A 25964-nucleotide genomic window follows, 5' to 3' on the forward strand; every position below is an offset into this window, starting at 1 on the left:
TGCTCTAAAGCTGTTCCGCCACTTCGAGCAGAGCCAATTACGTTTATTCAAGCTGATGCGACTGCAAAGGTCCCACTCGGACACTCGGAATGCGGAATTCGGCTATTCAAAGTGTTTAGACCAAGGGGTTGAGTAACTTGTTTGCTGAGGATACTCGCAACAATGCAATCGACTAGCCAAGGCGCAGACGAGCTGCTGGGGGCCTTAGGTGCGCTACAAATCGAAAGGTGCAATAAAATGCAAGAGCTGCAGACGAGCTGCAGATGCAGATGCAGATGCAAATGCAGATGGGTAGCAGCTGCGCAGATTGTGTAAGCCTAATCCTGCTGCCCACAGCCTACGACTAACAATCTGACAGACTGTCAGGCGAAGCAAAGTGCGCACTGCGCAGTTGCACCGCAAAGCGGAAATCTTGCTGAGTGCCTGAATGGCTGAGTGGCGGTAGCCGATGGTAAGCGGGCCGAAGAGAGATTCGCGAATGATCCATGCAGGCCCAAAGCCTTCGCTCACATTCCACTCAAAGCTTCCACTCAAAGCGCTGCACGGCCAACGGCGTCTGCTGCTGCTTTTCGGCTTTGACTCACTTTCGTTTTTCAATTTTTTTGAGTGCAGCGTCACAGTCAAGGCGTTAAGCGTCTGACGCCGAAACGCGAGCAGCGGCCACCAGCAACAGCAACAACAGCAGCAGCAGCAGCAGCAGCAACAACAACAGCAGCAACAGCTGCTCGCCTCCAAGCGTCTACTGAGCAGAGCTGCTGCTGCTGCTCGGTGCTGCTCGCTGCTGGCGTCGCAGTCACTTGAGGCGGCTCAGCGCTTTGTTCGAGCTTTAGTCGCTAGTGTATGATAAAATCACGTTAGTAATCAATTGCAAGCTCACCAGCCAAGACCGCATAGCCAGCGCCAGTTGCAAAAAGGTCCCAAATATTAATCAAAAAACGAAAAGAAAAAAAAAAAAAACAATATATATATACCAATTTGAAAAAGAAAGAAAAAACAAAGTTTGAAATCGTATAAAAGCATAACTATTGTATTTAAACAACAAGCGAAAGAAAAGCGTTTTCGTACTCGCCGCCGTTGCTACCCGTCGCCGTCGCACCAAACGTGAGGATATACTTTACACACACACATACACCAGCATACGCACACACACACACACACACACACATAAACGTAACGTAATCTTGAGCTAGGTAAAACAAAACAAACAAGCAACAACAACAACAACTGCAATATTGCAGCTAATGCAAATGCAATAACAACAACAACAACAACCGCCAAGCCGAAAATAGTTACAACAAGCGCAAATTCCGCAAGTTTCGCCCAACATACACATATATATATGTATTTATATTTATATGTATTGAATACATGAGCCAAAACACAACTAAATCCAAAAACCAAGCCAAACCCGAAGAAACGCTTAAAGTTTATGACGAAATTCATTTAATTAAATTTACTCTTGTTGCATATTTAAATTCATTTTATTTTATGTTTTTTTTTTATGATTTTTTTGTTTACATTTTTTTTCTGTGCTGTGCATATTTTTTGATCGAAAAGCCGAAACAAAATTTACGCGTGTGTTGAACTTTTTTTTTTTTTTTTTAAATATATTTTTTTTTTTTTTTTTTTTCGTACTCGGCCTATGCCGTGCCCATACAAATGGATTAAAGGGTATCATAAGACCTTGTGCAGTACGAGCGCACGAACAAACGAACGACGAGAGATAGACAAACACGATATTCCAGATGTGATATACGATACGATAACAAAAGTTTATTCATGCCGACAAATTGCCAAAAACAACATTGAATCTAAAGAGTTTATTATGATTATTAGATGAGCATAGAGTATATTTAAGAGGACGGGCAAGAGGAGCTTCAACGCAGAAGAGAGCAGAACTATTTTGCATAGATAATCCAATAACAAAATCTGTGTATATTTGCATATATAGAAAGAAAAGGACAAGAGAGAGACAGAGAGAGAGAGGAGGGATTCCCCGTATAACCAATTTCGAAATTTTATTACTTCCATCATCTATTATTTCAATCGTTTAATATAGAGAGGAACTAGCGGCCTTGATTAACATCAGTTTTAGCTTGAAAGACCTATATATACTATAGCATATGTTTAGCATGTTATTATGTAAATCTGAAACACCATAGAGATAGAGGGAGGTAATCGATGCAGGCGAGCTTAAAGATTAGAAGACAGGCTATAGTAAGACAAGCATGCATCCAATTTTAGCTAAAGTATGCAAAGCGAAAGATTTGAAGACTTAAGACTTGAGACTTTCCATTGAATGAGGCTTTGGGCATTGGGCTTAGAATTGTCATAGCTCCTATAGAGTCGTATTCGAAATAAAATACTCAAACAGGCAAATTGGAAGACTTAAGACTTCACTAAGACTCACATTTAGCTGTTCAATCTAAGAATTGTCTCAGCTCTTATGTAAGCTCGAGCAGAGTCACATTTGAAACAAAATAGAAAAGTCTCCAAGCTCAGCTTCTCTGGCTTTCAAAAACCCAAAACTCTAGCCATGGCACGATCGCATCATTACACAAATTGTTTGGTCAATGCGCGGCAGCTGCTGCCTCTACCGCAGCTGCTGCCTCTACCGCTGCCGCCGCTGCTGCTGCTGCTGCTGCTTTAATTGCAGAGAGACAATTTTTCGAGGTGGAGTACGTGGACAATGACAGGAAGTCGAGGCTTTGGCATTAATTAGAGGCAGCAGCAGATCGCGCCAGTGTAACACAAGAGTGCAGCGTCACTTTGGGGTCCGTGTCATTCAAGCCACGCCCTGTTGCAAAATCAGCTTCGGGCCAGCCGCTAATCAGACTTTACGGATTTCTTTTTTGTTAGGCTATACCCCTTGAAAAGCGGGCGAGCGCAAAGGGGTAGCACGGCAGAAAGGTGAAGCCACAATAGAGTTGTATTTTTATAGTTTTGAATAGATGTTCAAGCCCGTCGAGTATTGACAGTTTCGTAGGCTAGCTACAGATCATAGATACTCCTCCACTGTTTACGGCACTTGCTAATGAATCTGACGGTAGCTCCCAGTCGAGCATGCCCGATTTTGATTCACTTTGGCTCTTTGCTCGTATTTATTCAATTCATTAATAGACTATTTACAGTGTTCGGCATATGTAGGTCAGTTTTGAATATATGAATATATGCATTAAGTGGCATTTCAATGCCAGCTGGGCAGCGCAATCAGATCAAAGGTATAGATATAGATAGTATTCGCTGCTAAATTAGCAATAGTTACCACACAGATGGCCAATTGCTAGTGTGCCAAAAAGCAGGGGAAGAGAAAGATGAATATTGGGGCTTTAGTTAAAAAGTAAAAGCAGATACATTAAAAATTTGCTGCCAGATGACATAACCATTGTGGCCAAGACGTCAAACGGGCTTCGTTGTCGTTTATTGCCGGTTTCTGACAGCTCTCGCAGTTAACACTCCACGGCGACTCTCCCGCGCGGTGTTGACAACCTTCACTCTCCCTTTCTACGCTGCCCAGCGTGTTTCGGCTTTGCTCCCTCTCTCACTCACGCACTCTCTTTTCGCGTCTGTCTCTGTCCCACTTGTTTTGCTTCGCTTCCATTTGGCTCTTGGCTCTTGGCGCTACGCCCTACTTAATAGTCGCTGACCGTTGGCCGTCAGCCAGCTAATCAAAGGCCCACCGAGCACTACCTGTGCCGCAGTTCCCGCCTAGATGAGTCGGCGCTAGCGAGGATCCATTCCAGCTGACTCTGAGGCTGAGGCTGAGGGTGAGGCGGATGTAGAGCTGCGAAGGTCACTATAAAAAGGGCATTGATCGAAGTGCACCTGCTGGGCATATGACTAAAGCTGTCCAGTCTAAGGTCTAAGCCCTTAGCTACACGCAGTCATATAGACATTTCTACTAGCCGCAGCTGAGGCAGTACAATGTTTACTTTGATCTCAGTGTCAGCTCCCTCTCCCTCTCCCTCTCTCCCTGCCGCCCTCGCTCTTGATTAGAATTCCGCAATAATTGAAATTTCTCTACTGACAAGTCATTGTCAACATTTAGTCATATATTAGTATGCATAATCTGTATAATTAGCGTTGCCAATTGGCCATCATCATTAGGCATCGTTTAAAATGGCATTGCAACTGGCCCCGCTTCAGATAACGCTATAGTTTTAGAGATATATCCATTAGCTTTTCGCCACATTTCGTACAGTTTTAATATCTTTATTTCTCTTTCGCCATCGCCTATTCAAAGGTTTAGTTTTTCCATTTTGTTGATTTGCAGCGAATTTCTTAAAACTCTGCTTAAAGCTTACACACACACACACACACACACACAGTGTGTGGAGCACCACTCGCTTAACGCCGTTGGCGTCGCTGTCGCTGTCGCTATCTCTGCCTCTGTCGACGTCTGCGCTGTCTAAATAAAATTACATAATTCTTATTGCGGCGTTTTCTGTTGTTGTTGTGATTTATAAATTGCTTTAACTGTTTTTGTTGCTTGGCTGTTGCAGTTGTTGTTGTTGCTGTTACTATTGTTGTTGCGCACACTTTCCACACATAAATCGCATTACTCATACGACGTGTTGCCCAAGAAAGGTTCAATATTTAAACTTGACACACACTCGAACGACACGCCTAATCGAGCCACTTAAACGACAGAGCACGTGTAACGGACATGCACAAGAATGCAAACCTGGCTACTCAATTTGCTAGCACACTAATTAACAACAACAACAAGCCAGTGGACTAGGCGTTAGACCTTGCACCGGCCCTAAGCAGAAAAGTGGCCAAAGTCAAAGCGAATCTAAGCCAGACTTGCAGATATTTTGTATTTGGTGCTTACACACACACACACACACATACATGTATACACATGTATTTACATGCACACACCTACACATACACCTATTGGCGCTGGCTAGAGAAGACTAAGAAATTGAAATATTCTTAGCCACGCTTTTATTTGCGGATAGTCCCATCTTATCTATTTTCTCATCTTATCTATTTTCTCATCTTATCTATTTTCTTATCTTATCTATTACAGATCCTCCTTTACACTTTGCTATCAACAACAAAATGTGGCAGCCGAGTACACAGCATTTCCTGGCGCTGATCTTCTGCAGCGCCGTCTGCCTGCTTAGCGCAAGTCCTCTTCCATTGCCCGCTGGCAATCAGGAATTGGATGTTCTGCAAATTCCCCTAGGTAACGGAAAGGTAAGTCGAAAGCATAAATATATCCATATATAAATAGGAAGAGACAATGCAGGCTGGGTTGCTTGGAACAGACAGACATTTTCTACTCTACTCCAACCAAATTAAATAATATCTTGCAATATATCTGAATACGTGGCAATGGGCGAAAAAAAGAAGAAAAGTGGGGATAGAAGCGAATAGATAGGCGATATTTTAAGAATAAATGAAACATTTTCATGACTGTCCTTGTGACTGAGGGGATACCTTGACGTACTCTCTCTCTCTTTGATAGACCATGTGTAGAGGACCTTACCAAATGTTGTTGCTCTGGCCTCACCGATTAGCCACGCCTCTGCCAAGGCTTTTAACTAATAGGCACTTTGTAGGCATATAATAACACTTTATAATACAAAGGTACATAGAAGTATATGTTCTAGATTCCAAGTGGTTTACGTGCATAAGGACAGACGAATGGACAGCAAGGCGGATGGGGTATAAACGAAATATTTGTTAATTTATTCGCAAATCTCTATTAATGTTAATGGAAGATTAATATAATATGAAATGAACTGGGGCCTTTGGCTTTGCAAATCCAATATACTCTTTTTTTCTGCGTGAATGGGTGTAAAGGCGGGAGAATGGCACTGAGTATTTGCCGCTTGAGTTGTAGCAAAGGCTTTAAAATACTGGTTGCATAATACAAGCAGGAAAACGGATGTAAAAAGTCAATGAAAAGACATAAACTTGAGATGCATAAAGTCCTGACTTGTGCCATTCATATAAATGCGCCAGGAAACTATTCGGATAAAGTAAACTGCAGACGAGCTGCCCATCCACATGGAGCACGACATTTATTGAGCATATTGGCTGAACACTTCCTGCTTGATTGTCTGAGTTATGGCAATGATCTTCAGCGGCCCAAAAGTAGCATTTTTCGCTTGGGACGGTGCACGCGCTCACATTACGTATACGTCGTGTGCTCCTGCTGCCCTTTCATGCTGCAGGCTGTTGGCTGCTGGCTGCTGCTGGCTGCTGCCGATCTGCGCTGCGGTGGGCTGGCGAGTGACTTAATGGAGTTGGTTGTCCAACAAGTTAGTCGAGCTTGGGCAGCAAATTTTCCTTTTACTTTTCGGCTGCAGCTGGAACAGAGGCCGGAGAAAATGCAGGTCTTGGGGTCTATGTGCCACTAAAGTCGAAGTCGAAACCCGCACAACCAGTTTGCCTGATACCAATTGCAAGGAAGTTGGCACACTTGCTACCAGTTTGCACGGCTTGCACTGGCTTTAGAGCAATGGCCCAGACATGTGGCTTGGGTGTTGGCCCAATCCGCGTAATCCCCGCTTCAAATGCGCTCGACTCCGACTGGCTGGCTCTGCGTCTGGCTATCTGTCAAAATGTCCATGTACAATCACAGAATTATTTAATGGCCCCCCAAACAATTATGAATTTAGAGTCTATTTCAGACTAATTTTGCTTTCATATTGGACAATTTAATTGCGCTTTCAAAATCTGCAGCAAAAAAAATATATATATATGTATGTATATATATGAGTAAATCTGACATAGTCCAAACGAGCAGCCAGTGGATAATTTTTGCATCCATCGATGCCAGCTGCAATTTGTCTCATTCATACATTGTGATTAGCACCTAGGTCACTGTTTAATTGTCGATTACGCGCTGATTTGTTGGCCAAGACAATTGAGGCAATCATCGGCATAGCCCAGACCAACTTTACGGAATAATATGCCAATTACGGTTGATTTGCATGACTTTTGCTACCTCGCTTGAATTGGCGATGTGACTGAGCTGAGTGAATATCCAAGATGTAAAGCTCTCCTGGTTTGAACTGCCAGAAATACATCTAGCCTGCCAATAGCTCTATAGACATACGAAACTGCGGACGCAGAGATGGACTGGTGAAAGAACGGAAGGAATGACACCGTCTTCTATCAGATTAAGACTGATAGAAGGACGATCCGAATTACGAATGAAATGAGTGACAGACAGGACAGGACAGTGGAAACGATGGAACATAACTGAGAATGGACCGTAAGACGAGCGGAAAGAAAAGGATGTAGAGAAGGAGCCAAGAAAGACAGGCCAACAGAGAGTGAGAAAGAGAGAATGTGTGTAAAAGAGAGAGAGAAAGAGTGTAAAAGAGAGAGAGCGAGAGAGAGTGTAAGAGAGAGAGAGAGAGAGAGAGTGTGTGTAAGAGAGAGAGAACAAGACGAAATGATCGAGAAAATTAACAATTGAAGCAGTTAGTCAAGCCTCCTTCAGTATATCACAAGTAAACATAACACTCTGCTTACCCATTGTGCTGTGAGTAGAAACCCAGCAGTCTATGTATATGTATAACAGATCACAGAGTGTAAGCCTCAAACTAGCCATGTGTACCTCCTCAGAGTCCCGAAGAATCCTTTGACATTGCATCTATAGGCACTTTCCGCCTAGAGTATTTGCATAGTGTGTCTCTATGCATTTTCATTTAATTTATTTAACTATGAAATGATATAGCTTCAACAAGGGCAATTGAAGCGCACTGACTTTCAAATGGCAACAGCAGAACTAGCTGAAGTAGCCTCAGCATCAGCAGCAACACGTCAACCCAGACAATCCAACAATTTCCTCTGTGGGATTGCCCCCTAGTGACACACACACACGCATACCCACTGCACAGAGAGACAGCGAGAGATAGAAAGAGACAGAGAGAGAGAGGGAGGGACAAGTTGAGCAGCTCAGCTGGCGCAGTGGGTACAGCTGCCTTATATAATCTTTCAGCTAGCTGCTCGTCGAGCAACAAGCACACATCACGCATACGACGCGTTGTGCCCCGTATGCGCCGCGACGGTAGCCACGGCAATTGCAGCCTGTTGTTACCAATATAACATGTTGCTAGCACACAGCACAGTAGCAGCAGCTAGCACGCAGCGATTATAGTATATTGTTGCTGTTATGCTTGATGTTGCTGCTGATGCTGCCATTGTTATGGTAGACAATTTGTTACTAGCTGCATTTTCAAGTGGCAAACGAGACGCGCTTGGCAGTCAGTCATTAAGTCGCAGCCGCTTGCGGTTGCCGTTGACGACGAATCAGCGCGTTCCAGTCGGCTGCAACCGACTGCGAAATACCCGTTTGCAAATAGATAAATAGCTTGCAGTTCATATTAGCCATAGAAGATGCATAAGCCTCAGAGCAGCCCCTATCATGTCGCTCCATAAAATATGCATTATCTTCAGCCTCACATTCCTTGGGCAAACAGCCTAGGCTATGCGATCTATTTAATAAGCAGCCCATGCACTCTCCACTCTGAAACGTGGTGTATGCCACACAGTCACACAGGCCACATCGCCTGCTGTCAGCCTGCTCCAAATGCCACTACGACAAATCTATTATTAATATATTTTGTGTGATCGATAATTTCCGACATGGCTATAAAATCTTTGTCTGATTCGATAAGCTGGGAAATGTCTGCTGCATGTTAAGTGCATTTACACAACCAGCCTCGTGTGAGGCAAATGGCAAGTGTGCCCAGCTAGGAGATACCCTGCAGCTAGCCCGATTTCACAATAAACAGAAGACTTAGTCAAGCATGAGCTTTTCATAGTGTCGGACTCTAGTGAAGAAAAAACTAGAAATATGACTGTGTGGGGGTGTGTGTGGGTGTGTTTGGGTGTGTGTGGGTGTGGGTGTGTGTGGCTGTGTCACTGTGGGTGAGCAAATATATATGCATTTAAATATTTTAATATATATCTGGAGTATTTTACATCAGACTTGGACCTAATACAGTAGAGGTGGGCGAATCATTTGATTAAACTTACTTTTTTCGATTGATTATATTTATATAATCTTCTTCAACATCATGTTTATGCGTGCAACAGTTTGCCTTGAATAAGTAGTTCGACTTATGGGAGCTCACTTGCCCAACAGATTTCTATGTAAATTTTATGTGCAATGTGATTTACGCCGATTTGCTTTTATTATCACATAAAATGCAGGAACACGTTTTTATGTCATTTTGGAAAAACTTAAGTAAGTAAAGTTTAAGATCTGAGAAGTGGGGCTGCAAATTTGTGGAACAAATCTCAAAAGCTCAATAAAAAAAAACTCTCTCAATTTTATCTTCTTTTCAAGAAATTAATTGAAGTCTGAAAATCCAATTTTTAACTGAAAAACAAAAAAAAAAAAAAAAAAAAAAAAAAAAAATAAATAGTTTTTGCAAAAGCGTCCAAAACAGTTTTGTATGTAAATCTGTGGAGTTCAACAATTATATATAATTATATAAACTAAAGGTTTGCTGGTAAAGCCATAATGTGCGAACACCTCTTCGACCAACCAACTAATTATTAGTGAGAGGCTGTGCTAAAGTTGTGTCAACAGCGTGCGTTTTAGTGATCATTGGTCGTAGGCTCGCATCAGGTTTACTTCGGGTCTTGGACTCGATCGCTCAGCCTCAGGCAGAGTACAGCGTGTTTGTCCTTCACATTTCAACTGTGCCATTATGACGCAGCATGGGGCACTTGTTATACGATCCGAAATAAAAATTACAAAAACAAAAAAAAAACAAAAACAAAAAAACAATACCTCAATACTGTTGCTGCATGATTTTAAAGTACTCGAAGCAAGTTACTAATTGGACTTGAGCAATGATCAGCTCAGCTCAGCCCCGCTCGGCTTGTCATTATGCGGCTGTGAGCATAAGCATCAGCACTTATGTATTATTTATAAGGCAGTGGAGTTTATGCACTTACAAAGCGCATAATCAATTTCAGCTGTGCGTGTCGATCCTTTAAATATTTAGCAGTTTTTTAGTCTCGCATTAGTTTCTAGGCTAAGTCGCTGTGCTTAACTGGCCATAATGAGGGCTAATTGAAACTGTGAGCTGATCATTTAAGCTGTCGCAAAAGCTTTTATACTATTTAAGCTAATGGCCACATTCCAATTTATTGTGAACTTGAAAGACGAAGGCTCTCCACTAATAGACAGCTCCGAATACAAAAACTGCCCTTGTTACCTCAGCTGAGGCAGAGTGCTCGAAGATTCCATCTGCAGGTGCGGAGCCGAGTCGGAGTCGATACTGACTTATCCAGATATAGTTTGAGATGCATTGCTTAGCGCTACAGTCTAAGGGACATGAATGAGATATGATATGAAATCACTTTCATGTGGAGATATATCGACCCATCCTGCTTAGTATATCTCACATCTGGCTCGTAGAGTATGCCGCATTCGTTGTCGCTCTGTGTTTCTTTCTCTTTTTTCTGTGTTTCTATATTATTTTCTGTTTCTCTCAGACATTAACATATATTAAGTTGGTTAAGGTCAAACAACTTATCCGAACAGACGCAGATTAATGTGTGTCTTGAATTTTATGTTAATGCGTGGCTGAAGTCCACTAATGAAGTATGTTTTGTCAAATTCATTTATTTGTTCACTCCAATAAAATGCGATAATATCGGGGTGCCAAAGCTGAAATAATCAAATTGTCATCTAAGTCGAGACATCACAATGGTTTTACCTGTACCCGTAGCCCTGGCCCTCATTTTCAGCCTCATTCATTAATGTGGTAGAGATGCTCGAGTGATTCGGTAGATCCGAGTTTCGGCTCGAGGTCCACACACTTTCCGGACTACGAAAAGTTCACCCATTGAACTAGTTAAACCGCTTAGCCGGAGTCTTCTTCAATGGGAATCGGTTACCTTCGGCCGTAAGCCGCAACTAACTTCCAAACTGTTTCGCTATGAACTATTGATTTTTGCAAATTGCGTGGGCGAGAATGGCGTAACCGCAAACAAAATATGCGGGCCCTTGCTTCGAAACTTTCCGAATATATCGCTTTTTGCGGTTTCCCAGCTAATTTACGTGGGCTTGCAATTTTAGCACTCTGTCTGATGCGATTATACCCAAATGTATACAGACATATGTATGCATGCATACCTATTCTGTATATATTTTTAATTTACAGTCTCTAGTCTGAAAGGCCCTTGAAATATATCTATTCGTTCAAACAGTCGAACGAAAGGCTATAATTTGTAATACCCATACAAAATTTGTATCGACAATGATAACTAAATTCACAAGAAGAGCAAAAATATTAGTTTTAACACAAAAATATATAATACAATAATCATAATTATTTAAAATAACAATGACAATGATAATGAACAAAAATATAAAAATTAAAGAAAAAACACTGAAATTAAAATTGATGATAAAATCAATAAAAGGAGAAATTTAAAAAATATAAAATCGTTTTTAAAGACACATTTTGCTATTTAAATATATATTTGTATTAAAGAATGATGTATAATAAAATATAATAATTAAACCCGAAAAAAATAATAAATGCTCATATTAATATTATTTTTAATATTACTTTGTAATTATTTAATCAAGAAAAAATATTTGTAAAGCAAATTTTTTAGCTCACATAAATATTTTGAGATAAAATTATTTATTTAAAATTATTATTAATGCTATGGACCACAAATAATTTTAATATATCTTAATACCCTATATACAAATGATATATGATATTTAAAATAATTAATAGTAATATAGATAATGGTATTAATTTGAAGCTGAACAATCTAAACTTTGAATCAAATCTCAAAATTTAGTTTTGGGTTAAACACAAATGTTTTCACGAAAGATTCGTAAACTATATCGTTTATTTACATATGCATACGTATGCATACATATATACATATATAACCACTGTGCGTTAAAAATAACACTTTTGTCTGATTACCTTATTGACAAGCCTCTTCCGTCCTCAGCACTAATTGGTATCCAGTGTAGGTACACAGCAGCAATGACTGCGGCTGCTATTTAAAATGCACAGCGTTTGCTTTGATGACGTCGCCTGGAATATATACAGATACACACATACAGATATAGATATATGTACATATGTATCTCATGCTACTTTGCTTTGATTGTATTCGAGTCAGTTTGGCCAATTTGAAATTCATTAAGACTAGCAATAAAAATCAAACAACTTTGGCCCAAGAGTTGTTCCTTTCCTCGTTAAAACTTAACAATTGTCGCACCAAGTTGACAAACTGTTTAAATATGATAGATCATTAGGGGCAGCAGCAGCAGCAGCAGCAACAGCAGCAGGGGCAGCTGAAGGGCCGGTTCACCAGGTGACGGTGCACAATAGAGAGCGGCCGGCAGTCCAGAGATGACAATAGCAAAACAGTTTGCTGCTGCCCATACTGAGAAAAGTTAGTTTTTCTTTTCTTTATAGCTGCGGTCGCTGCCGCTGGCATTAGCTTCCGTCCGTGTATAAAGGCAACTTCCGCGCTGACTTTTGAGACAATTAAACACACAACAATAACAACAATAACAACAATGACAACAACAACAATAACTACAATAACAACAATGACAACAACAATAACAACAACGAATCAGGTAACTCGCAGATTAACGTCTCGCTAAGCAGCCAGCTCCGCCTGGGAATACTATTGATAGTTGTTGCCAGACAATGGACTCACATTAAAGTGATTTAACTGTATTTAAAACTACTTCAGCTCTGTGCAGTACTCACTGAGTACCAACACAAGTACATATTCACTGATACCCCGGAGTCAAGAAGTCAATCCCGTGCCCGCCTCAGTGGGCAGAGCGGGTATATTAGCTTTCCGTTATGTTCGCTGTACTTGGTTACTTTTGGCTGTAACACACAAATAATTCATATTTTAGTATATATTATAGTTGAAATTTAGTCAACAAAAATCGGATCATATGATGTGATATAACATATATCAATCTCACGCCAGTCTTTCAGATGCTTGAACTTAATTTTGTCTAACATGAAAACTCTTTCTTTTACATATATCTTCTCTCTCTTCATTTATACCTCTTATTATTAAGCCTCTTTCGCTAATGATAGTTCGAATTTGTTTCACTTTTTCGTAATACGAAGAGTTTTTCCTTCTCTTTCTGAAAGTGCAATAGGGAATCCTTTTTTAAATCAAACACAATCTTTACGTATTTCAGTCCCTCTCCCTCTCTCTTTACTGATGCCTGTTTTAATTCCTCTCTTTCTCCGATGATTTTGATCAGATTCAGAACATTTGCAGTATAAACTTAACTTAATTCAGTTTGATTTAATTGCCTTTGGGATAGCTAGAAGAAGTTTCTAAAATTGAGACCACTATGCACTTGCATAGTACAAAAATGCTGTCTATCTATGCATACAATAGAGTTACCTAAGAGCTTCTATATAATTGAAAGATGAGCTCGAAGACTAATATTAATATATTATTAGTCTACTGTAAGGAAATCAAAATCAAGGCTCTATATATACAAATTTGGATGATAAATTCTCTTATATGTTCCTATACCTACATATATAACTGAACTGCACAAAATTGTCGAAAACTAAATTGGTTGGGATACAAAAAAAGAAGAGAAATATGGCAACCCTGTGGCTCGGTGAAAGATATATTTAGCTTTTCGCAATTTCGGGCCTTGTTTTTTGTTGCCGGGCGCTTATATATTGCTGTACATATACCAATTCGAATATGTTTAACCCAATATAAACAAATGGGCATATTTAGCCGAGCATTGTACTCCACTGAAATGCTCTTCGGGTACTTGGTTAGCGAAAATGAATGACAACAAAAAAGAACAAAATTCAAGTTGAATTGGTAAAGCGTCTGGGGTTGGGGTACCTGCATATAAGATTGTTGCTGCTGCTGCTGGGTAGCAAATGCAAAAACAATTGTTATAATAGGCAAATGCAATCATCGTTGCAGCTATTGCATGTCCAATGACTCGTGCTGTTGATTGTCCAAGTCATCTCGTACGGCTGCCATGCAAATTGAATGCACTTAAAATATTTTTGTGCAATATTTTCTTGGACTTAGCTTCGTCGCAATTGTCATTAATGTTTACAACTTTTTGTACCAGTCATTTACCCGGGAATCCGCTCTCCTTCTGTCTCCCTCTCCCTATCCCCTCTCTCTCTCTCTCTCTCTCTCTCTCTCTCTCTCTCTCTTTCGCTCGGTCTCCCTGCCCGTGCTTGTGTCTGCCTTTAAGTGGAAACTGTGCAAGTTATGAACAAGTTTTTGTTGTCCGGCGGCTAAAATGACTACAGACTATCGAGCGGGGGCCCTAACTGGGACACTCAAGAGCGCTGACTGAGTGCAGATTAAGGCCGAGTTCATCAGGTGAACAAAAGAGGAAACACAACTTGGCGGCTTACTGAAAGCTTACCAAAAACTAAACACTTTTTGGATCTCTTTGGAACACAGCGAGCCCATTGAAAATAGTTGAAGAACGAAAAGATGTAATTATCAAATTTATAAAGCTGGCTGAGCCTCGCCGGGCGTCAGCTCCACTTGTGAAATATAAAAGTATTCAGCAATATAAAGTACATTAAGTATAGAAAGTACATATAGATCAAAGGGATATAAAGTATGTGTGGTATATACATTTTATAAAGTATGTAAAGCAAAATGTAAAGTAAATAAGGTAAAGAAAGTATATAAATTCTAAAAAGTACATAAAATATATAAAGTACATGGAGCATATGAACAACATTAGGCATATAATGTCTATGAAAATATAAAGTATACAAAGTGTAGAAGGCGTAAAAAAGTCTATTCGAAGGTAAAACTCTAAAAGTATCTGGATATAGCATAATCTATTTTCGCTATATGCTATCATATTTATCAGAGATGAAAAATTCTCATTTTATCGTACATCATCGATTATTATAGAGCTTAAGCTCTAGCTCTAAAGTAAGTTTGATTATTCTCTCATATTTTATTAATGTTAGAGATAATTTATTTAGTGAAAATAGATTACTGGCTAATATCAAATTCAGAATTTTGTTCCTATTTAATGGGAACATTCTATAGAATGTCAAACTAATTAAACTTATTAATCCTACGCTTTAGATAATAGGAAAAAATACTAATTAGAACAGCAATAGAACATAAAGGTCAATTTATAGTTATTATGCTATTGATAGTATTTTCTTAATATAACTATTAGTATTATTCAAATATCTCTTTGGACTGCGCTAGCTATTCTAGATTTATATTTTCTCAAATATATATTTTCTCAGTAAAATATGCGTGTAAGCATAGACTTACATACATTCGTACACATCTATAATAGATATTACTCAGACTGAGTGTCAGCCCCTCTTCCAGTACTAGCATTGAATATTTCCGGCCTGTAGAGCAGGAAATCTTATTGAAACAGCTAAATGATATTTATAAGCAGAATGCAGATAGAAATGAATTCACTCTTATCAGCTCAGCTTTTTAAAAAACAAGCGAAGCTCAAATGTCTGAAACACACTTTGCACAATAGTTACAGGGTATAGGCAAGCCTTTAAAAATTGGCAGCGTTGCCAAATGTGGGTCATTTGAATGAGCGTCAATCAGAGCTGCAATGAGAGCGCACTACAAATAATAAATATCGACAGCAGACATAAAACTTATACAAATGGCAAAGCACTAAATAGATTTGCAAACCTTTTTTTTTTTTTTTTTTTTTTTTTTGTTAAAAATTATTGCAGTTTTTGAGATTTGATTTTGAAGTGTGCGCGGTGTGTGTGTGTGTGTGTGTGTGGACTTGAAACGTGATTCCAAATGGCAGCCACAAAGCAGCCAAAAGACGCGACGAGACCACCGACTCATTGCCTCATTGTACAAAGTGAAAGTTCGTCAATTGTTGTCTATGTTGCTGCTGGTGTTGTTGTTGCTGTTGCTGCTGTTGTTGTTGCTGGTGGGCAGCAATCTTTGCGTTTTGCTGGCTCATTTTCTGTTCAGCTGTGGGGCCGTGATTTGTATTTGTATTGTATTTTAGTGCCACTTGCTGGCTTATGTAACGTGCATTACATTAAATTGTCTTTGTGTTAATTTGTTGTTGCTGTTTTTCGCTTTTCATTTGCCTTGCAGGAAATCGATGTCTTGACACTTGGCGCCAAAGATCAAGATCAGTTGATAGCCGATCGCAACAAGAGAACAATTGGACTGCTGCGCGAGCTGTTTCCGGACATAACAAAGGTGCGTATGACAATAGAGAATAGCCAGCGTAACACCCAGAGAAGCCCCCCGAAAGCCCCCTCTGCTAGGCATATCAATCAGGTTAGGCCTATATCGACTTCGATACTCGCATCTGCAGCCACGTAGATCACAGCCGAAACGAGCGCTGTTCAGCTATGCGGAGCGGTGTTCGGCTCTGTCATTGCTAATCGTTGTATTGCCCGAACATTCCCTAGGAAATCAATATGCAAATCAATCGTGTAGTCAATAATGTCTTGCAACGCGTCGGACCCGTCGTCTTGGGCACAATTCTCAATCCGGGGCTAACGAGCCCGGCGGCCCGCAAGCCCAATGCCGATGACGACGACGATAACGATGACGCTGCCGATAACGATGCGAACGATGTGGGGCGGCCGCTCGATAAGGATTACGAGAATCTACCCGACGAGCTAACCAACTTTGAGCCCGATAAGGACTTTGACAGCCAGCCGCAGGACAGTCCGGCAGGCAGCCCGTAGATTGCGTAGCTTTAGCGCTTATTGGCTCCCAATTGATCAACTAGTTGATTATCTCATTTACCCAATCAAGCTGCATGCCCTCTATGTACTATACTCGTATCCGTATTTCCAACTAGACCTACGCCACTCCACTTGTCAGTAGTTAGTGCATGAATCCACTACCCCAAGCTAGACCTTTACCTCTGCCTATACCTCTGCCTATGCCTCTGCCTATGCCTCCGCACCTACCCATGCCTATGTCAACGCCTCTGCATGCCACCTATGAAAGCCTGACCAGCTCTAACCACTACACGAAACCAAAACAGAACCAAAACAAAGCCGAAACACCAATATCCAAAGCCCAAAGCCAAACAGTAAATTAGACACATTGAATCCAACTACACATACATCAGACAATTGGCCAATCATCGAGTTGCAGTGCACAAATTTTTAAAAGCGCCTCAGACAATCAACCACAAAACAGAAATAATCGCAGAAGTAAAAAAAAAAAAAAAAAAAAAAATTAATAATAATAATAATAATACTAAAGAAAGAAAAGCCAAAAATAAAATAATAAAAAATTGGAAAAGAAAAAAAACAAAGAAGCAAAACAAAATCGAAACGAAATTGTATCATCTCAGCAGCAATTCATGGACGCCCACAGAGGCTAAAGTACAAAAGTAAAACATAAACAGCAACAAATGAACAGCAACAACAAATGAACAACAACAACAACAAGAACAAGAACAAGAACAAGCCATCATCATCTCAATTCACGGCGATACAGCATGGCTGTGAAGCCTGTGACAGTTTTTTGCATACCTCTCTGTCTCTCATTCCTAGGAAATCGACTCGATTGTCAATCGAATTATAGCTCAAGTAATACGCGTTGCCGGGCCGGGAGTGCTGAATAGCATTCTGGCCGGGAATCGCGGTGCGGGTCGCCCTACCACGCCCTCCAGCAGCTTCGACGCCGATTTCGATGACGACGGCTTTGGCGATGATGACGATGATACTGATGATGCTGCATCGACATCAACATCAACATCAACACCAACACCAACATCGACTGCATCCACACCGCCTTCCTCCGACGACACCGGCTCGCGGATCAAAATTGATTTGCCCACGGTAGCGCCGACAGCAGCGAACAAAGTGAGTGCGCGTAAGAGGCAAGACACTGTAACAGCATCAACAGCATCATTATCATCAATATCAACAAGTAGTACTACTAGCACCACTACCTCCACCACTACCAGTACCTCTAGCACTACCACCACCAATAGTCCCAGTCCTAGCCCCAGCCCCAGCCCCAGCCCCAACCCAGCCAACAAGTCCTTAACAATGGCCAGTGAGATGCCCGTCGAGCTGCTGTCACGCGTTCTGGGCATTGAGCCAATAATCAAGGCAACAACTGCAGCACCTGCAACAGCAACAGCAACAGCTGCAGCGACAGCAGCAACAGTTGCAGCTGAAGTGCCGGCAACAGATGCAACAACGAGCACTGTTAATTCCCAATTAGCACCTACCTTCGACATCATTACCTCCACCCAGTATCCCACAAATAATGACAGCAACAACAACAGCAACAACAACAACAATAGCAACAGCAACAACAATAATAATAATATCATCGACGAACCACAATTGCTTACAATTATAGCCGATATAAATCGTTTATTAAACTCTACCAATTATTTTATTACAACCAGAGATAATTTAACAACATCTCCAACAACAACAACAACAACAACAGTGGCGCCTACAATTGACAACAACAACAACAAGAACAACATTACGAAACTATTGCCCATCTATGAGTAACAACAATTGAGACACAAACACACACAACAACAGCAACAACAACAACATAAAGAGCAACAAGCAACAGGCAACAACCAACAACCAAGAACAACAACCACCAACAACAACAACAACAACAACAATCATCATCAACAACAATTATTTCACATTTTGCTGTCCCATTCACAATTGGAATTCAGCAGCAGCAGTTAAAGTAGTCTGGTCAAAAAGATACACTAAAAAGATACAACAACAACAACAACAACAAACACAAAATCTATTTTCTGTTAATTGTATTTGCATTGTTTCTGGTGAAAGCAATTTAGTTGTCAACTAACTACTCAACGATATTAACCTTAGCTGTAAGCCAAATCAAATCTTTAAGCCACATCATTTGTCCATGAGCAAACAGTTGCAGTAGTCACGCCCATGCCACCGCAACCGCCCCTCGCCCCACGCCCCACGCCCCACGCCCCACGCCCCTCGCCCCCAGCACCCTTAGCCACAGTCTCTTAAGTGGTTTGTCTGTGTATCTCTCTGTAGCTGTATATGTGTTTCTGTCCATGTGTACGCCCCGTCCACAGTATGCTAATTCGCAGCCCCTTAATTCTTAGTTGAAAAACCCAGCAGTCGAGTCAAATAAACTAACCGTTCTCTAAAATGTACCCACCAATTGCACACACGCACCGCAATTCCCGACCACCACCAACAACAACAACAACAACTACACACAACAACCCACAACAACATTGCGCACACCCCGCACCCCGCAACACGCACCACGCATCTCGCATCTCGCACCCCGTACTCCGCTCAACGCTCACCGCAAACCGCGTGCGAATCCAAAATCCAAATTTCAATCCGCATCGGCATCCGAATCCGAATCCGAACCCGACCCCGAATTGAAACCTGGTTGTTGTAGCAAATCGATGAGCAAGCGAACCGTATCATCTCCAAGCTGCTGCGCGCTCTGGGCCCCACCGTGCTGCGCACGGCCATTCAGGGCAACAGCGCGAACGCCGCCCGGCAGGACTTCGATGCGGACTTCACGGACGATGACGACGACAGCAGCAAGAGCGACAGCTCCTCAGGCTCCAGCAGCTCAAGCAGCAGCGCCAGTGGCACGCGGGTCACCATCGAGCTGCCCACCTTTGAGCCAGAGGATGAGAACGAGATTGATGCCGATGAGAAGAGCAGCAGCAGCAGCAGCAGCAGCTCCACCACTAGCACCACCAGTGCCAGCTCCGACTCCGACAGCACCACCGAGAGCTCCAGGCGACGATAATGAAATGTGCGTGTAATTTGCTACAACAACTAAGCGATGCATTCCGAAATTTCCATATGAATTGGCATTACTTTTAATGATTATCAAATTTTGTTCCGTGTTTTCAAAACAGCAGCGAAAATTGGCAAAACTGACCACAGCAACAACAACTGCAACAACCACCACCAACACGAACACGAACACGAACACCAACACCAACACCACCACAGCCACAATAGGCACTAGACTAAATACAGCAACAAGAAAATGCAATTCCGGCAATATAGAATTCCATATATTTTTAATGAACAATTTGTGAAATATTTTTATTGATGCGGGCATTCCTTATGCACTTCTAAATATTGTCTTTGTACTCTAAATATATACTAAATATATTTCAAACTCTCGACAGCTACGACTCTCTCTCTCTCTCTCTCTCTCTCTCTCTCTCTCTCTCTCTCTCTCTCTCTCTTCTCTCTCTGTCTCTCTCTCTCTCTCTGTCTCTCTTTTTCTCTTTCTATTTATCTGTATCTTTAAATTCTTTGAGACTCCGACTTAGAGTAACTCCCAGTTTTTAAATATTTCCTTATTCTTCTACTGTTTTGTCTCCCGATTGAAGGAAAAGTAGCTCTAGCTATTCTCCTATAAACTTACACATGTATATTTATATTTCTTGCCCTCGCTTTGAATATATATTTTTTAAGTCTACATATATCTCATGTCTTTGAGACGTATCTTCAAAATCTTAGCATTTCAATTAGTGTCTCTCTATATGCAACTCTCCTTCTATCTCTTTATATAGATTTCTATCCAATTTTATATATGTACATGTAACTCTACCTGTCTCTTTCCTCCCATCAATCTTCCAGTCCCTCACTCTCTCTTTCTCTCACTCTATATCTCTCTGTCTGTTTCTCTCAGCTCTCTCACTCCCTCTCTGTTAGTCTATATTTATTTCTCTCTCCTCCCTCTCTGCTCTCTCTCTCTCTCTCTCTCTCTCTCTGTTATTTCATACTTATTCTCCCTCTTTTATTTCAACAAGTTTTGAGCATTCAAATTTTTTTGTTTATTTAAATTTAATAGGTGTTTTTTTTTACATTAAAATTTAACTTGTTTTAGTTGTTAAAGCCCTTGTATGTATGTCTCATATATGTGCATGTATGCACATATATATCGATGTATCTATGTTTTTAAAATATACAAAAATACCTGTACTCCTTTGGCATTTTAGTGTTTATATATTAAGCGTGAATTGAAACAACTATCGAACTATCCAACCAACATTCATAACTGCACTTGAAACATTCATGATCGGGCTTACAATATTCACGGCTGCATTCACGATCTTCACGAACATTCCTCGATGCACATCGCATCTCGGCAGAGCGATCCACCTCAGATGTCATTAGTTCGCCTTATCGATATCATTAAAGCTTGAACTTTCAAAGTAATTATTGGCTTACCATTCTATATACACATATATGTATCTATAGCTGTAAATCAATGATCGATCAAGTCACATATCATTTGAGCCCAACAATCGTTGCAGTATTCGCTTCGAACTGAGTCCTCCAATACATCTAGAGTTTTTGAATCTCATTTTGAGTACTATGCAAATATAGTATTGGATAAAGTTGCGATTGAGAAACTGATCAAATCGAAATGATAAAAACTGCATATTATCAAATCCGAGATCGAAACTTAGTCGAAACTTGTAAATAAATCACTTTCTCAGTCTGAAGCACTATCTGTATCTCTCTCCATCTATCTCTCTCTCTCTCTCTCTCTTTCTCTCTGTCTATCTCGCTCTCTCACACTCTGTCGCTCGGATATCCATGGGCTAAGCTTAGAAACTTTTGGGTATTCTGCTGCAGCAGGGGCGCCCCTCCGCCCCTGCTCTCTGTGGCTTTATTGATTGCTCATTTGTCTATCTGCCTTTGTTTTCTTTTTTGTTTATTTTGAATCTTTTTTTCTTTATTTTCATGTTCCATTAAACCGATTCGATTTGTGCAAATAACCAAATATACAAATAATAATAATAATATGAATCGAACCGAACCAAACAACAAAACTGCAAAATGTTATCAAACAAACCAAACACAAACAAACAAAATCGAACAACTCTTTCGCAATGAAATCACCAACTGCAATTGAAACAATCGAAACAATAACGTTCTCAATCGAAATATTGTAAAATGTATACATAAATACACCAATTGCATTTGTGCACGTGCATTCGCTCTCATCAACAATTAATCAAATCGAATTTCGAACTTCGAATTCGACTGGCAAATCGGATGCAAATAATTGCAAAACAATAATAATTAAAAAAAACAAAAAAATCTATAAACTGGCTAAACCCAAAACTCATAATGCCAAAACGAAATGTGTGCAACAAACCCTTAAATAACACTCCACTCCTGCCTAACCTTATATAACCGAAAAACTAACACACCCACACACACATACACTCATACACTCATACACATTGACCGACCGTTGCCCGATGTCCCTGTGCCACCTTTTACAACACTGAAAACTCTGCTACTGCACACACCCACACACCCACACACACACACCCCACACACACACACACACACGTTGCGCCAAATCCCGTGTTATGCAAACCAATCAATACACCGCAAACCGCACACACACACACATAACCACTTGCACACACATACACACATGCCAAATCCAAATGTACCACCTACACACACACATATGAAATGCACATAATCAACTCCAAATTCGAAATTCTTTGCAATGCAACAAATGCCCATGCAAATGAAATTCCGTTGCAATCCTGCGGGCGAATCCTGTTGCGATCGCAGAACGGCGCAACCGATACGAAAATCGATCTGTCGGCGATCAACAAACAACTCGAGGAGACCATTCGTGTGGCACGGCAGGTGAAAGAGGCTGAGGCAGCGGCCGCTGCCGCCGCCCAATCCTCTGGCTCGCCCATCGCCCAGGCGCCCATTCCCCTCAAGTCCAACGAGCCCATCCAGCTGAGCTTCAACAACGAGCTGTCCTCGGTCAGCGGCAACAGCGGCGCCAGCACCGGCAGCAGCAGCAGCATCGGAGCCACCGATGTCAAGGCTCTCAACACCAACGATCTCCAGCTGTCCGAGTCAAAGTCTCCGGCCATAGACGAGCTGTCCTTGGACTCCGTGGAAGACACGGCCGACCTGGATGATCGCAACAAGAGGTAAGCGGCAGACCCCGCCCACTGGGCTGGCCCCACAACCACCCACGACACCACCCACCACAACAGCCACAAGTCACCATTGGCCTAGACATTGTCATAGACTGCCAATCGAATCCAACATGAGTTAGAAACGACAAGTCTGGAAAAGTAGAAAAGGATTTATACATGAATGCTGAATATATTGAATGCCCTAACTTATTATGGGCTTTGCTGAAAGCTCCATTTCAAATAAAAAATTATAATTATTGTTATTAGAAAACCCCAAAATTCATGTAGTCTGTAACTAAATATCTATATCTGTTCTATTTATCCGTCCAAATATCTAAATACCTAAAAATCTGTTATCTGTTATAAAAATTTCTTTTATTGCATATCCTAGTAATTCGACGTAGTCTATATATCTAGGGAAAGACAGGTTTTCATCCGGGAATCAACGCCTTGAGTAATTTCTTTTGCTTTCATGCATTCACAAGCTTCTTATATTAACACCAGATCGAGACATACATTTCAATTACATCACGATCAAGCATTCAGATCCTTGGTGCAGCAATCAACTATTTACCATAGACATAGATATATTTCAATCACGATCAAGCATTCAGAACCGTAGCTTAACAATCAATTATTTGCCATATATAGGTATGTAAATAGATATGGATATATGCATGTCTACGATTTTCGTATACGAATCATTTTGGATTCATTGGCAATAACATTAACCGATAAGACTTGAAAATTGTACCCAATATACTCGACTAATTGCACACTTCCGTCCACGTTTCCTTCAACTTTTCCTGCAAATGCAATCGAACAAACATAAGTAATATATTCAAAAGGTTCCTGAGCTTCGGTGGTGCCGGCCTGGCCGGTGGCTCCAGCGGCGGCGGTGCGGGCGCCTCGCCCAGCGGCAACAGCCTGGGCGGCGGCGCCGGAGGCTCCGGCAACTTCCTCCTGGACGTGGTGCGCGTAAGTATATAGCCCAGAGCTCGAAGCCTGAGTCTTTGGCAGCCGAATGACGCCCACCTTTCCCATCAGCTCTTCTCAGGCAGCGTGCAGACCCAGCAGGGCGACGAGGCCGCCAACTCGGTCAGCGGCGGCGCCAGCAGCAGCAGCGGCAGCAGCACGGACGACACGGATGCTGGCAGCGACAGCACGCGCACCGCTGACGGCTACACCGAGGGCATTCCCGGCCCCGTGACGCGTCTCGTTGTCCTGGCCAATCGAGGACTGGCCAACCTGGTGCAAGACTTGATACTGGTAAGAGTCGAAGGCTTTGCTTGCTCGATCTATTGTCCTTAACATTTGCTTATCTCATTTCTTAGCGCGTCGCCGCCACGAGCGAGAAGTTCGTGAACTTCAAGGCCAAATTGATAACGGCCCTGATATAAGCCAGCTTGTTGATCCTTGGCCAACTCCTCACGGCCCTGCCTTAGTCAAGTCAACCCAATTGTACAGAGTCAACGCAGCCAGCTGCACCACGCCCACATTTCTACACACACAATTACACACACACACATACACACACACACACACACACAAATGCAACACGCGCGGAGAACGCACACTTGATACTCGTCCACTCGTCCATCACATTAACGTTGTTGTGTTCTTTTATTTGACAATGGAAAACAATTTACAATCTTTAGCGAAATTTCTATTTCTTATATTAATACATACACACACATATATATATATACATATATAAATATATCTCCAATTCAACGCTCTGAGTAGAGAAAAATGTTTATCAAAATTTACAATACAAAAAGTGAAAAAGGAAAACTTTTTATTTATTTTTTTTTTTACACGAAAATCGAAGAAGAAGTAAATCACACACACACCCACATACATAAATACGATATGAATGAAAACAAAAAAAAAACGATCTTGCTTTCTGTTTCTTCCAAACTTTTGCTCTCGCTTCACTTTTGTAAATATTTTGCTATCCTAACTTAGTTTAAACGTTCGCGATTTCCATCCACTCCCCCAAGAATGTCCCACTCCATATATACATACATATATATATTTTTTGATTACTAAAAGACGAAAACAAAATCATGACTGTGGTGTTTTATTTACTATTATTTTTAAAAACATATAATTTTATGTAGAAAATACCAATTTCCTTCACACACAATATATATATATATTTTTTTTTTATAATTTTTTTTTCGCTTTACCTCTTTGCCTTAATTATCAAGTAATTAAACGAAATTTTCGAAACGCAAATTCATAAAAACATTCTCAATTCTTGAACAAGTCAATCAGGATATGTTTATACGGATACACGAAGAACAAGAAGAAGAAAACTATTTTAAATGCAAACTGTTCTAAACCTATTTACCGTTTTTATTTACACGTAAGCAAATGTGTTTCTATGATTTTTAACAGTTTAAGTAAAATTTTACATGTATATAAAATAAAAAAGTTTACTTAAAATACTCTAAAAGATCTTTAAATGGAGGGGCCAAAGGGAACAAGTAGATCGTAGACTCAATGCATTGAGGTCTATCCCATCGTTTATCGCACCCAGAGCTCATTGCAAGTGTTATGAACGGAGGTTAGACCATCCCAAAAAGTATATATAGACTGCTCAGTATCATATTAATTCGATTCGTATGAATCAGAGATGTCTGAATTTCAGAGTTTGAATTGCAATTTCTTCGATATCTAAACTCTTTTATCTTGCTTTCCATTGACAATAAATATACATTTTTAGGATATTTGGTTAAATAGTTGAGTCATTCAAGCATTCCGAACCGTAGTATCAATCGTTTATGTGTTTACCATAGTGAGGCAGTGAACGTATTCTTGTGTGCGTTTGTGCATGTGTGCGTGTCTGTCTTAGGCCAATTAGAATCTCCAGGGTATTTGCTAGTCGAACACTTCCAACTAGACAAATCTTGTGTATATATTGAATGCTACAATATTTTTTATTATTTAACAGAATTATAAATTTGAAGAAAATTCAATTGATTTGCTTTTTGTGGTT

The 25964-nt window shown here is 40.8% G+C and overlaps 2 protein-coding genes across 8 annotated transcripts in view; one reads left to right on the top strand and one right to left on the bottom strand.

Moving 5' to 3' along the window:
- LOC6584923 overlaps positions 1 to 25964 on the bottom strand; it is a 41471-nt gene that overhangs the window by 13093 nt on the left and 2414 nt on the right. For both annotated transcript variants that reach the window (XM_032732470.2, XM_002010527.4), the window contains exon 2: positions 11937 to 12050. The gene's annotated coding sequence lies outside the window, so the exon portion shown is untranslated. The remainder of the gene's footprint in view (positions 1 to 11936; positions 12051 to 25964) is intronic.
- On the top strand, positions 859 to 25413 carry LOC6584924 (zinc finger CCHC domain-containing protein 10). Of its 6 annotated transcripts, none has more exons than XM_015161656.3 (7): positions 859 to 1101; positions 5036 to 5205; positions 16111 to 16218; positions 22596 to 22972; positions 23794 to 23938; positions 24008 to 24229; positions 24295 to 25413. In XM_015161656.3, exons 2-7 carry the CDS (start codon positions 5068 to 5070, stop codon positions 24358 to 24360), a joined length of 1056 nt encoding a protein of 351 aa, XP_015017142.1. In that variant the 5' UTR covers positions 859 to 1101; positions 5036 to 5067; the 3' UTR covers positions 24361 to 25413. The 6 variants fall into 6 exon arrangements, with proteins under 6 accessions (XP_015017142.1, XP_015017143.1, XP_043864712.1 ...); XM_015161657.3 differs by having other exon boundaries at positions 23809 to 23938; XM_044008777.1 differs by lacking the exons at positions 22596 to 22972; positions 23794 to 23938; positions 24008 to 24229; positions 24295 to 25413 and adding exons at positions 19420 to 19788; positions 19898 to 20167.

Source organism: Drosophila mojavensis, unplaced genomic scaffold, assembly GCF_018153725.1.
Source record: "Drosophila mojavensis isolate 15081-1352.22 unplaced genomic scaffold, ASM1815372v1 contig_136, whole genome shotgun sequence".
Lineage (NCBI taxonomy): Eukaryota > Metazoa > Arthropoda > Insecta > Diptera > Drosophilidae > Drosophila > Drosophila mojavensis.

What these genes read in the sequence shown, in the direction of transcription:
- LOC6584924 (XM_015161656.3), top strand. Translation starts at nt 5,068, where the DNA reads ATGTGGCAGCCGAGTACACAGCATTTCCTGGCGCTGATCTTCTGCAGC. An exon ending in CTGGATGATCGCAACAAGAG is followed by an intron (nt 22,973 to 23,793) that starts GTAAGCGGCAGA and finishes AACAAACATAAG; the next exon opens with TAATATATTCAAAAGGTTCC. An exon ending in TGGTGCAAGACTTGATACTG is followed by an intron (nt 24,230 to 24,294) that starts GTAAGAGTCGAA and finishes CTCATTTCTTAG; the next exon opens with CGCGTCGCCGCCACGAGCGA.